Here is a 13919-nt window from a genome sequence, read left to right as displayed (position 1 = left end):
TCATGTGTTGGGTAGGTCACGCGACAAATAACTTCATGCCGTATTGAATATAGTGAATTTATTGAACACTTGCTCTCACAATTACACCACTACTGCCATCTGCAGTATCACACTTACTTCTCCTGCTGGTGTCACTGCATTCAACTCACTCTGGCGAATGCTAGACTGCAACTGACTCCTCACGCATTCCAGTCTCCCTTATAAACCCTCAGTCAGACAGCGGAAAACCCACATCGCTTCACTGTTGTGTAAATGCCATGTTTACAGGCGTTGCTGGGGAACGCTGCCAAGAGTTGTTTATTGCTGTGTAATAACCGTGGTGTCCCCTGTTACATCACTGCAGGGGAGGGGGATGGAGTGTTGATGGCCTGAGCAGTGGCAGTTGCTACGATGCTGTTACCTCACCGCTGGGGGGGTGTGTTTACCAAGCGTTGCGCTGTCCACGTCACAATATATAGCTCCATTATATTCCTTAATCTAGAATATCAGATCAACATGAATACACTTGGTTATGGCTCTGGGCCTGTGCACAGATAAACAAGTGCTCTTTTGATATTAACACACTCAAACTGTGATTTATATTTCTGTGAGTTGACTTGAACTTTACTTGTAATATCATGTAATGTTTACATCTCCAGTAATCTCAGTACAACCATCACCATAGCAACATATAGTCTTCTTCTTTTGGTAGAGTCGTGGTTAATATTTTCTTGGCGAATAAAGAAGTGGAGAAATGAAATACTTTGCAGTAGACAGAATTCCCAGCTGTGTCATTAATAGGATATTAGCCATTTTACCCAACAATATTTTCATTAGTCCATATTTGAGGGTATACATACACGAAAAGCTGGTGGAATTATGGATGTGTGACATGCATAACAAAAACGATCCTTTGAGAAGACTGCAAATAAAGAACTTTCATAGACATGAAGCATGAGGTGAGGGAAGACATACAAAGAGCAGAAGTGAGAACAGATACAAGAGTTGTAAATGTTTCAGACTTAGATGTGAAAACATCTTAGAATTGCATGTACGAATGTTTTATGCTATGTTATTTAAGATATATTGGTAACGTGTGTTCAGTCTTGCAATACAATTACATAATGAACTTTGTTAAGGAATGCATAGCATGTTCATCAGCAAAATCTGTGGATTGTTGAGTGATCCTGGAACTTGTGAAGTTGATGGAGGTTATCCCACCAGAGTCTGAGGTGGTGCTGGGTAATGAGACGAAACCATGGCGTGAGCGGTGCAGACTGGCTCTTGAGAAAATTGTCCAGCTTGTCATGAGCCACATATTGCACTTCGGCCACCTGAAAACAGTAAAAAATTGTATATAATTCCATTCTGTGGCTCTGTAACCCAATCAGCTCTGGACCTATTGTTTTCAATATCAACAAGCCATTCAGGAAGATGATGGCTTACAGCTGTCAGACCGGTTAGTACTGAGAATACCTGCACTTAAGAAAGATGAATCAAGAAGAGAACAGGGAACATTATCTAATGAAGAGCTTAATAAATTGTCCATTTCACCTCACACTGTAATCAAATCAAAGGGGATGAAAGGGACAGATCACGGAGCATGCAAAAAAAATATACCAAGTAGGAGCAGAAGTGACATGTGATAAGGTACCCGATTCAGCTCTCACTGCTCACTTAGCTGAATTCTGAATTGAAGGTTTTGGCTGTTTCCTGTTTGTAATTTTTATTTTTTTTTATTTTTATTTTATTTTTATTTATTTTTATTGCTATATTACCAGTATTAACTTCATGAGATTGCTGGAGTATCTTTTTTCAGAGCTGAGGTTTTCACAGCGGTGACTAAGAAGAAAGCAGTCTTCTGGGATGTGGCACTGTGTAGATGTGTTAACTAACGTTTTGGAGGAACATATCACCTCCATCTTCAGGGTAGAAGAAGAAACAAGAAATACGCAAGCAAAGAGACTGAAGCAGTCTGCTTGTACCGGTTCTCACGGTCTCTTCGCTTGCAGATTTCTTATTTCTCCTTCTACCCTGAAGATGGAGATGATACGTTCCTCCAAAACGTCGGTTAACACCACATCTACACAGTGCCACATCCCGGGAGACTGCTTTTTTTTTCCATTTCAATAATCTGTAGGTATGGTAATAATTATTTCTCACTGTTATGGAATGTTATACTTACTATCCTGGCAAGTTATGCAAGTCTTCATCAATCATTCCAAATACAAGTTTATGTTTTATTCTGTAGTTTGTGAATAAAGTATCTGGTGCTGTACTTGCATTCTTTCATTTCTTAAACATTTATTGACAGCACAAAACCTGGCATATAATTACCTCATCAGGATTTGGATCCAGAGTGACATTGCCATGCAAAACCAATATATAGTCAATCTCATGTTCACCCCACTGTCCATCTCCAGGATCACGGTAATGTATCCGGGTAAGATACTGGAATCTTTCAGGACCTGCCTCCTCCAGAGGAATTCCCAACTCATAATTTAGACGACGTCCTGCTGCTCGACGCACCTGCCACACAAAGCAGATGTTCCAATCAAATTCAAGACCCTGACTGATTCTTTTGTAATTAATCAGAGATTTTCAACTGCATATGTTATATGGGGTCAAATAGGATTACTGTGAATGATGAACTGGAAAGGATTTGGAAACAAGCACTTGTGACATATTTTAAGATACTGCCCCAGTATACCAAGTGACCAAAGAAAACACGAAAAACTTCAGTCACGACAACTGGTCTCTGGTTCAGGATTCACACTCAGGATCTTCAGAATATAAAACCTGATAACCACTCAATTGTGGCATTCTGTTTCAGCTCAAATGGGAAACAGTAACAACAGAGACATCGTATGACATCTGCACTGATATATATAGTATAAATAATGTAATATGGGAGTATGGATTTGGCATTGGGGGACATGATGAATTCTTCAACTCGCCAGGATAATCAAAGCAAGGAGAATGATATGGGCAGGGCATATAGCACAAATAGTTTGGTGAGAAATTAGATTTGGTCAGAAACCCAAAGAAGAGACCTACACACAGAAGGGAAGATAATATTAAAACGTATTTAAAAGAAACAGGGTTTGAGGATATAGCATGGATTAATCTAGCACAGGGCAGAATCCAGTAGTGGGTTTTTTGAAGGTTACATAAAAACAAGAAATGTTTTAATTAGCTGAGTAATTGTTAGCTTGCTAAGACTTTGCCCTGTGCACTTAGTTATATAAAATACAATTTCAAGTATCCAATTCACATACCCCTAGAATATCAGTTTCTTCCCTCTCTGCTACTATCTCATACAAGGGATGGCTGCAGCATGTGTTGGTGATGCAGCTAGGGAATGTTATTTTCTGGGGAGAACGCTTCTGCAGGAGCAGTTCATTTTGAGAGTTGAAAAGAAACACACTGAAAGATACAAACTAATAGGTTAAAACATATCAGCACCAGAACAAGTATATTTCTGATGTTTAATATACCTAAACAATGCCCAGAGTCTGTTACATTCCAATGCAGTAACTTGGCAGATGTATGAAATCTATAGCCAGTAATATTTGTAATTTTGTAACATCATTTTTGTTATACAACTTTGTTTAACACCATCTAGAACACTTTACATGAGGAAGAGTAGTAAATAGGTCACAAATGTACAAGGTGTCCAGATGAAAGGTATCCAAAATAAAATTATATCTCAGGAAGCTTTTATTATACATATTTATGGGTTACACCACTACAAAGGGAAGCTATCAACGTTTTTTCTGAATATGTAACTTTTTCAATAAATTTCAATGTGGGCTCCTTTGGTGGCATGACAAATATCCAGACGATCTAGCATATTTGGTGTTACCATAGCTACAATGTCCCTTATGCTGGCTTTCAGGTGTTGCAGGTCACTGATCTTAACCTGGTAGCCAAAGTTCTTCACATAACCACACTGAATTTTGATTGATCCACTTCTGCCGATCTGTCTCCCAGCCATCACTGTCCAAATGATTCCTGACATGGTGGCAGAAATGTGGCAGCACATGCGCATAAGCCGCATGTGGAAAAGAAACTTACGGGGTTTTCTTTTCCGATGACATAAACCAGATACGTATGTGACGATTACTTTCCAACATACAATCTTTTTTATTTTGGATATCTTTCATCTGGACACCTGATGTATGAAGTGTAAAACTTGCGATATTCTACCAGGAAAAAACATTTATTTCTCGATATATCCTCCACCAACACTGATGATATACTTGTCCCATCACTTTACCGTTGCATCAAAACCTGCAGCATTGAAGTCTTTTGACTGTTGTCTCAGCCACTTCCACACCTGTTTCAACCTCTTCATCATCAGCGAAACATCTGTCACAAAGATGGTACTTTAGCGAACCAAACAGATGGCAGTCACTAGGGGTCAAATCTGAGATGTAAGGCAGATGTTCAGGAAGTTCTCTCTGTAGTTCTTGAATTCTCTCCTGGGTTGCTCAGGCTGTATGGGGTCTGGCATTGCCATGATGCAGTATTCCTCTTGCCAGTTGGCCTGGACATTTTCTGCGAATTGTATCAAGCTTCAACAGAATATCACAGTACAATGCAAAATTCACAGTTTCACCACACTTTTGAAAATGGGCCAACAGTACTGCCTGAGAATCCCAAAACATGGTAAGCATAGCATTCCCAGCTGATGGCATAACCTTAAACTTCAAGTGTTTTCGTTCAAGGTGAACTGGGATGTTTCCATTGCACTGAAGCATACTTTGACTTGGGTTGGTAGTGATGCACCCATGATTCGTGCCCAGTAACAATCCTCTTATGCATATCTTCTCCTTCATATGCATACCGTAAGAGATGTTGCAAGGACAGACTCATTCGGTTTATTCTTTCTTGATCCTTCAGTTCTCTGGGCGCCCACCAAGTGTACAGTTTGTGAAACTTCACATGATCATGCATTATGCTGTATGCTAAACCATGGGAACACCCTAGTGCACTTGCCACACTATCATTATCCTCCTGTCAGCTCGGACTGACTCTTCCACCCGCTGCACAGTTGCTTCTGTTGCAATCTCAGCAGGGTGACCTGGTCAGACATCATCTGCAACTTTTGAACATCCTTGAGATAATTTCTTGACCCAGCTGCAGACCACTTTACGTGACAAACATGTCCCACCATAAACAGGAAACAGCTCTTTATGAATACCCNNNNCTTTGTGTTGAGTCCCCCCCCCCAAAAAAAAAACATACAACAGAATTCCGCTCTTCAGTAGTACATCATAAAGTATGATCGCCAATTTGACTACTGAAACCAACCTCTGAACATACATATACGTGCCTGCTACCTGGACTGTCATGAAACTGAGCTGTACTGCTACCTAATGATATAGAAAACCTATTATTTCCATTAGAGCTGTTTTATTTCCATTTGTGACCTATTTACTGACTCCCATACAATTTTATCTCTTTCAGAATAGCAAATGTGTTTCAACATGAAATACCATCTTCACTGTTTTTTCAGTTAATTACCCCTCATGCCTTTTGTGTAACATAATTTTCAAAGTCTATGTGGTGTAGGATGGTACTAGAAAGACCTTTTGTTCTTCTTTAGACTATGAGGATACATATTTTGAGCAATGCAAGGTCGAATGCATACTTCAGTGATCCTGAAGCTGATCTACATTAAACTTATACATGTATACTTCATAAGGACACGTTTTATTAGCTTTAAAATGAGTCCAAAATGGACACAGTTACAGTTACTTGAGGTTCTTACAGAAGTGGCTATGGAGATTTCTATCTTCTGGGATATAATGTATAGTGTGGTGAAAGTCAACCTACGGTTCAGTCGAACATCGCTCTTCTTGCTTCATGCTGGTTTATTGCTTAGCTTAATCTGAACCTGAAGACAGAGGCGATATGCTCCTCTGAAATGCTGGCTGACTTTCATCAGACTACACAGTGTTACATCTAAGAATATATGACTTTTCACGTGTAGTGTACTTTCACATTAGCTAGAAATAAAAGGGACAGTACTGAAAACAGGTGCTAAAATAATCTTTCCAATTTAAGAGATAATTTATATACCACAAAACTTTACTCTTGTATATATTTTTTACTATAGTTTATATGCATATTACTTGTTACTCTGTTATTAGTTATCAAATTTATGAAGGTTCTGTAACTCTTTGCCAGGTTCCGCAGCCATTCCAAATGAAATACAGCATTCAAAAAAGTATTGCCAATGCAGGTGAAAAACCATGGACAAATAATCTAAAGACTCCTACCATTTATGTTATATTCATGATCTTATTCTTCTTGCTTTTACCACTCTGACAAAATTATGAGTATAAATTAGTAATTTTCTGCATTCCCCTGTCATTTCACCTTTCACACAAAATCAAAATGTTCCTCAGCAGTTTGTTGTCAATACATTCCCTTCACAGTATTGTAGTTGTCCGCCGACTTACAGCTGCCACGACTTTCGCTCGAGCTTGAGTTCTTTATCACAGGGATACGGGTGCTTCGGAGATGGGAGTGGAACACACTTCGAGGTTAATGAATCCGGGGGCTCCAGAACACACCGTGGATTGCAGTTTTAATTTAAAGTTTCATTAATGATCAATATTTACATTGTAAGTTTTGAGGTTTTCACGGTGATGACTATGAAGAAAGTCGTCTTCTGGGTTTAGGCGCCGTGTATTCTTCGTTTTGGCCGACGTTTCGGAGGAACGTATCGCCTCCATCTTCAGAGCAGTTGAATGGCAGTTCCTCCGAAACGTCGGCCAAAACGAAGAATACACGGCGCCTAAACCCAGAAGACGACTTTCTTCAATATTTACATTATTCTCCAACCTAGCCACTCCATCCGCCGACTCGCTACCACTACTGTAGAACACTTCTCTGTTCTCCGTATCTTTCAACAACTGTCCTCTTCCGCTCCCTATAACCGACTTCCTTCTCTTTACCAGTCCCCCAGTTGGCCTAAAAACGAAAAATAGAAACATAAAAAGAGAAAGCGAAGGGTCGAGCCCGACATCTGTCCTACATCCGTATTTTGGGAATACCCATAAACCTTCGTAGGTCTTCAAGGCACACGAGCAGGGAACCCAAGACCCCTCCTGGCCGGTCTCGCACAAGGTCAGTTTATGGGTTTTTGATACCAGGAGCAAACTGGCGACGTTAGGTACAATAGTGAAACCCTAAGCCTAAGGAGGACAATAGCTGAATTACAACTAGACGGTCCCGGGACGGTATCTCGCCGGAGGAGCGTATCTCATGGTGTTAAACAATGCATAAGTTGTGCATACCCTTAATTAAATAATTTTGGCGAGGGGCGTACGGTTATAGTACATGAGATCAGGTTCCCCATCTATAAGGACAATAATGCACCTAATTTTTTATTATCCAAGATTTTCAACCTGAAAGCTCTGTGCAGGATGATGTTCCCATCAGGGTGCACTCGATGACAGTCTCGTTTGCTGGCATCTCCTATCACTTTATCATGTTCATTTACAACAATACATCGTTCAGCTAATGCTGCTTCTTGGAGATTCCTAGGGGAGGCCCGCTGCAGTAACCTGCGTACCAATCCAACTGCCACCATTGTTGTCTGTAACAAATCAAATTACAGTAAAGGGATGTTACCATGTTAGCCTGCTTTCTTTATTTTGAAAAAATGAAAGTAGGCTTATGCGATCTCCATGCTGTCTGTGTCTATCTATTCCTTCCCATCAACTTTTGAATGGCTGAACCGATCTTTATGAAACTTGGTACCTATATCATAGCACCTGAACCAATCTTAATGGCATACTTCATAAATCCCTACCATCAGTCTGTGTCTATATGTGTATCCCTTTACTGTTTCTAGGCAATGCTCTGTAAAAACATTAGGGCAGCAATGAACAAACAACAGAAGAATTGTGTAAAGAGTGGCTTGCTAATGAAGCTAAACGTTCACCTCTATTTAAAAACAAGGCTGATAATGCATTGTGCTTTACTGCTATGCCTCCTGCAGACCTTCAGGGCATGATGTTTACAACCTATATACCTTCAAAGCAAGGTACTGGGGCATATGGGTAAAACAAAATGAAAAAACCAAACAACTAAACAGACCAGTGTGAAATTAAAAAACCACATTAAATATAAATGCAGGATTAATTTAATTAGTTAATTACAGAGTATATCCGATTTTCTGACTTGTGGCTGCTAAGCCAAGCATTTTCTTTGTTTGTCACTTAGCCTTGAAACGACCGTGCCATAGCTCAAGCGGTTAGTCACTGGCTTTCAACCGCGGCGACCTGGGTTCGATCCCGGGTCTGGTCAAGTGGGATTTGTGATGGACAAAGTGGCGCTGGGGCAGGTTTTCTCCGAGTACTTTGGTTTCCCCTGCCAATCTTCATTCCACCAATTGCTCCACAACCACCCTCACCTATCATCTGGAGCCGGTACAATAGACCAGAAGTGGCCGCAATACAAGGGACTTAGTCCCAGCCTACTAGCAATAAAAAAATAATAGCCTTGTAACCATACTTAACAACTGGCATATGTGGAGTGGAATAGTGATATCTAATAATAACAATGATATTCTTTTCTCGCGTAATACAATTTATGTCCACCCCATCAGAACTACGATATTAAATCAAGTTCCCCTTCCCCCTCTTCATCTCCTTTTTCTGGTCGTATCAATGGGATGTGCCAAATTCATCTTGTTCTACAGCCCGAGATGCACTGTACCAGCCCCTGATGGTACATGAACACACATCTTTGCTGGAATGGCTGGCACGGGAAAATCGCAGTGCTCTATGAAAACAGTACATCAATACAGCACTCTATACCAGTGGTTCTCAATCTTTGTGAGGCCGCGGCCCGGTAAATTCTTTGTTTATAAGATGAGGGTCCGGCGGTTGAGAAACACTGCTCTATACCACAGATTCTGTATGAACTGCCCCGAGATCAAAAGCCGGCGCCTAACGGCTTGGGTTATGGCATGAACTTAGATCACGTTACCTTCGGTATACTATAGTGAATGAAAAAGCAATATTAACTCTTGTGAAACACATCCTTCTACCTGACTCTGGGTACAAGCACGGGCAAACTTTAGACTCGATAGCAATTTCATACAACGTATCAGAACTTAAAACAAATTAATGATTCACAACATACGTACAAATGAATCAGTATTCCTTCGATAATAAGTACAACGGACTTCTAAGTACCCCCGGCAAAACCAGACATCTAACTAAGCTTCTCAGTATCAATAACTTCGCAACTCAACTGTCACAAGAAGTCTAGCTTATGGTGCAATAACCGCTTCGTGGCAATACATACACGCACGCGTCACAAACACAATGCACACGATGAGTGGTTTTATCGTCACCGCTTGCAAAGCCCTTGGCATTTACTATCGCATGTTGCAAATCACTAATTAATTCTACTATGTAACCTGGAAGCAATGTCACATTCGCTTTAATGTCTTACCTTTGTCTTACGCATTAAGAGTTTTAAAGATGGAACCATTCAAACACAGGATCCGGGTTAGCGTAGTCGGTATACCGACTTGCAACGGACTGGACGATCGAGGGGTCAAGAACTGTCTCTTCTCCACGTCGTCCAGGCCGATTCTGGGGCCCACCCAACCTCCTATCCAGTGGGTACTGCGGGCTCTTTCCCCGGGAGTAAAGCGGCCGGGGCGTGAAGCTGACCATTCACCTCCAGCTAGTTCAAGGTCAAGAAAATGTGGTTCTATACATCCACTCCCCAATACGCCTTCATGGCGTAGTGCTTAATTGGTTAGGCACAGGAACAACTTTACCTTTTACCACTCAAGCATTACAACAATTCATATTACATATCGACAAACTGGTTGAGGATTGCTTAATTATGCAAAGGGTTGTGACCATTATTATTATTATTATTACTAGGGGGCACGTGGTAGCGTGGTTTGTTGACGCACTATGCTACAAGCCGGAAGGTTGCGGGTTCAAGTCCCGATGAAATAATTGGAGTTTTTCAATTGACCTAATACTTCCAGCCGCACTATGGCCCTGGGGTCGATTCAGCCTCTAACAGAAATGAGTAAAAAAGTAAAAAGTAAAGCTATCCCTACCAGGAATTAATAAATAATTTTCCTGGGGTGTAAAGCGCGGCCGGCGCGTAAGGCTGACAACCTTACCTCCATCTGTGAGCAGATTGTCTAGATAATGTGGGACCCTTTGGCCGCGCCATAGCTCAAGCGGTTAGTCACTGGCTTTCCATCGCGGCGGCCCGGGTTCGATCCCGAGTCTGGTCAAGTGGGATTTGTGCTAGACAAAGTGGTGCGGGGGCAGGTTTTCTCCGAATACTTCGGTTTCCCCTGTCAATCTTCATTCCACCCTCATCTATCATCTGGGGACGGTACAATAGGCCAGAAATGGCGGCAGTACAAGGGACTTCGTCCCACACCACTAGCAATAAAAAAAATAATGTGGGACCCTCAACGTCTCACAACCCTATGGGCCTTCACTGCCTATTACAGGGATAGCTTTACTTTTACTTTTTTATTACTACTACTACTACTACTACTACTACTACTACTACTACTACTACTACTACTACTACTACTACTACTATTATGACTACAGCCTTTTCTGTCTCTTGAGCCNTTTTTTTTTTCTTTTAGACAATAATAAACATCCCATAAATGCAATCAGGCAAGTACTATGCAGTTAAAAATAAATATTAGTTTAATAATTAAGAAAGCACCATTATAAAAATATGACTAAAGATAAACAATTTGGAAACAATATTTTCGTAGTGATCGCTTTTATGGGCTAGTTTTGTTGTTGTCAGGAACTATAACAAAAATTTAATTCAATTCAATTCTTTGTCATGACAGAGCACAGTGTAGATAGAAGATAAGGCTAAAAGGCGTTCTGTGTCACACTCCAGACAGACAAATTTTCTGAGTTACGAGTATCAGCTTTGTCATGCTACCATTACACCCATCTGCAGCATTAAGGTCCTAGGTGTTTTCTTTGTTTAAAAAAATTATATTTTCACACATATTTTAATTGCTTATTTTGTGAATGCATAGNTTACACAGTCGGTATGACTCCTTGGACGGGGGATCAGCCCGTCGCATGGTCGCTACCTACACACAGAACAACACAAACAGAATAAAGGCACACAACAGAGACATCCATGCCTTGAGTGAATTCGATCCCACGATCCCGGTGTTTGGGCAAGCGAACACAGTTTATCTCTTAGATCGCGCAGCTACTGTGATCGGCGAGTAGTGACCATGCTAATGAATATTTCAGGTCCGTAAAAGGCAGGAAATATCTTGCATAACTGAATGGCAATTAGTTTTCTACGAAGCTCTCTGCTCCATGGAGTTTATAGTTCACACCAAATCCAAAGGCCACCACAACGTTGTATCGGTGCTTCTTTTCCACGTCGGTTTTACCCGGCTTTATAAACAATTTCAAACGCAGTGTTNACATATTTTAATTGCTTATTTTGTGAATGCATAGAGCTTTTAGGCCTTATTCGCTCCATTACCTACAGATTTTCCTCCCTGGAGTGTACCGCAGTACACAACACACAGCACTTAGGAAACATCTAACCACAAGCCATACATCCTCAAGCTGACATCTCCCATCTTCGGGACGAATTAACAAGGAGGAGCCTAACATTTTACTTCAAATGTTTTAAATTTTAAATATTTTAATTTGGCGTTATAACTTGAGGGCAGCTTTGGATGAATGTGAGAATTGATCGTGCATTCAACAATCCTAACAAGTGTTGTGCTTTTACACGTCGACGTATTGTAGCAGCGTTCACGCAGCAAACAACTGTGTACATCTTAAACAACGGCAGTGTTTTCAGGCTTGTAATATGTGCCTCTGATGATGGTTTTATTAAACCGAAACATGTAAGGCAGGTGTGATAAAGAAGTGACCTATAAATTGTTACACTCGACGGACTTTTTATTGACTTTGGGATTCTTATGTATTTGCGTACACTCAGGAACATTCTTAATTTTGCCTCTTCAGAATGGGTCTATTTCGGTTGCAGGCTGCTGGTATTTATTTTTGCCCCATTCCAAACTAAGCCTGTTAATTCAGAGCTGGGACCTGTGAATGCAACCTGTCACTACAACAGCCAATTCCGACCAATGCGACCCTGCTTGGCTGATCCTCTTACAACAGTAGGAACCTGTCAAAAGGTGAATCTACTGTGAGGGGCTCTGTCTAGGAAATGAAAAGAACTGCCAAAGAAACTACTCCACTAGTTCTAACACTGTCAGAGATCAGTCGAATAACTATACAGGGCGCTGAAGAACAGGAATTTGTAAAGGAACGTGTAGTGCAATCACTGCATTTCATGAGTTCATCTCCCCTGAACTGGCTGAAGTCAATGAAGTTGTGGTTTGATAAGCCAGCGATCTCATACTGAACCAAAATTACCCAACAGTTCTAAAATTTGCCACCTTAAATAAATGTTGGCGACATGTAAGTACATTTTATTATTCTCTTTTCAAGGTACATCAATTACTAATCTTCTTTATCTTCTTCTTCACGGGTACTGGCCATTGGAATGTTTCCGAATTCAAGAGAATATGTCCTATCTAGCTATGGATAGTCCGATACTCCAGAGGCCTCAGGGTTTATGATTTAGTAATAATCACTGATTACCTTTAGTAACATGATTAATCAATTACTAACCATAGTACTAATGTTAAAGTTTCCATTTGAGGAAGAAACGAGAACAGTTGTGGCAATGATAAATTAAGCGAACACTTTTGATGTCTTCCTTGACATTTGGTTACCGATTCATTATCACCGTAACCCATAATCAGAATCAAATCCACCATTGCGCAAACTTGGGAATATGTTGCACTTCTACGAATTACAAACCCCTTTTATCACGAATTCATTCTCCCTGTTAACAAAGCAATTCTTTTGTGAAAGTGAAAATTTTTGTCATTTCTAAAATGTCGATAGCTAATTAATTTATGAAGGTTACTATCTTCTGAGATATGACGCCGTCTTGTCTAGCAAACCATTAGCAGCATTTCGGAGGAACTTATGTCACCATATGCCGATTCCTCTGAAATACTGGCAACGATATACCAGACTGTAACTTAAAAAACAACAGAGATTACCACAATATATACTGCCGAAGTAATAGCTATCAGACTAGCTTTACTCACATTTAAAGAAAATAACCCCACAGATTCACTATCAACATCATAAACTCTCAGAGCACAGGATATCAATTTGTATACCGTAAGTATTACTCTACCAACTAAGAAACGAAATCAGCACAATGATCTGGATACCAGGGCATAAAGGCACAACATACAACGAGGAAGTGGGCAAACTGGAAAAAGAAGTAAAATACAATCACACAATACGCAATACGACCCAAGACCAAATATATATTATCAAAAACAAATAAAAAATTAATGGCAAAATATATGGGATCAAACAAAACTAACACCACACACTAAACATTACAAAGAAGTTCAACCGTGGGTGCACACAAAACCGTGGTACACTAAATACAAACTCCCCCGAACAATAACTAAGACGATACTACAAATAAGAAAGCAAAAACGTCATCATAACCGGCTACAATACATAAGTAGAAAGGCTAATACAAACCTCTGTCAATGCTGGAATACGGATGACCAACACAAGCTGCCGGAATGCAATAACGGTAACGACAGAATAACAGAATACATAAGGTTAACCCAATTAACAGAGCCACAGCCTGTCTCACTCACATCCTTACTAGCTCAAAAAGAATAGTAAATATTAACAGTTATGTGCAGTTATGAATACAAGACACAAACACAACCAAGGAAACCACGGACAAAAAACAAATATAAATTATCGAACATCAGTGAAATATCACAGAAACAGAACGGATTTGGCCAAAGGTTACTAGTCTGA

The 13919-nt window shown here is 40.3% G+C and overlaps 1 protein-coding gene across 4 annotated transcripts; it reads right to left on the bottom strand.

Moving 5' to 3' along the window:
- Positions 1-259: 259 nt before the first annotated feature.
- LOC111874487 (isopentenyl-diphosphate Delta-isomerase 1) lies at positions 260-13892 on the bottom strand. Of its 4 annotated transcripts, none has more exons than XM_033755466.1 (5): positions 13629-13892; positions 7401-7591; positions 3258-3405; positions 2317-2508; positions 260-1313 (listed from the first exon to the last, which is right to left on the bottom strand). In XM_033755466.1, exons 2-5 carry the CDS (start codon positions 7583-7585, stop codon positions 1137-1139), a joined length of 702 nt encoding a protein of 233 aa, XP_033611357.1. In that variant the 5' UTR covers positions 7586-7591; positions 13629-13892; the 3' UTR covers positions 260-1136. The 4 variants fall into 4 exon arrangements, with proteins under 4 accessions (XP_033611357.1, XP_023725799.1, XP_023725800.1 ...); XM_023870031.1 differs by lacking the exon at positions 13629-13892 and adding an exon at positions 9460-9591; XM_023870032.2 differs by lacking the exon at positions 13629-13892 and adding an exon at positions 9149-9280.
- Positions 13893-13919: the final 27 nt, after the last annotated feature.

The sequence above is a fragment of the Cryptotermes secundus genome, unplaced genomic scaffold (genome assembly GCF_002891405.2).
Source record: "Cryptotermes secundus unplaced genomic scaffold, Csec_1.0 scaffold483, whole genome shotgun sequence".
Lineage (NCBI taxonomy): Eukaryota > Metazoa > Arthropoda > Insecta > Blattodea > Kalotermitidae > Cryptotermes > Cryptotermes secundus.
The sequence above is the reverse complement of the archived record's forward strand: the minus strand, read 5'-3'. Positions and strand labels throughout refer to the sequence as shown.

Coding starts and splice junctions, on each gene's coding strand:
- LOC111874487 (XM_023870030.2), bottom strand. CDS start 9,100: ATGAAATTGCTATCGAGTCTAAAGTTTGCCCGTGCTTGTACCCAGAGT. Junction 7,592..9,049: donor GTGCTTGTACCCAGAGTCAG/GTAGAAGGATGT, acceptor GATTTGTTACAG/ACAACAATGGTGGCAGTTGG. Junction 2,509..3,257: donor AAGAAACTGATATTCTAGGG/GTATGTGAATTG, acceptor TTTGTGTGGCAG/GTGCGTCGAGCAGCAGGACG.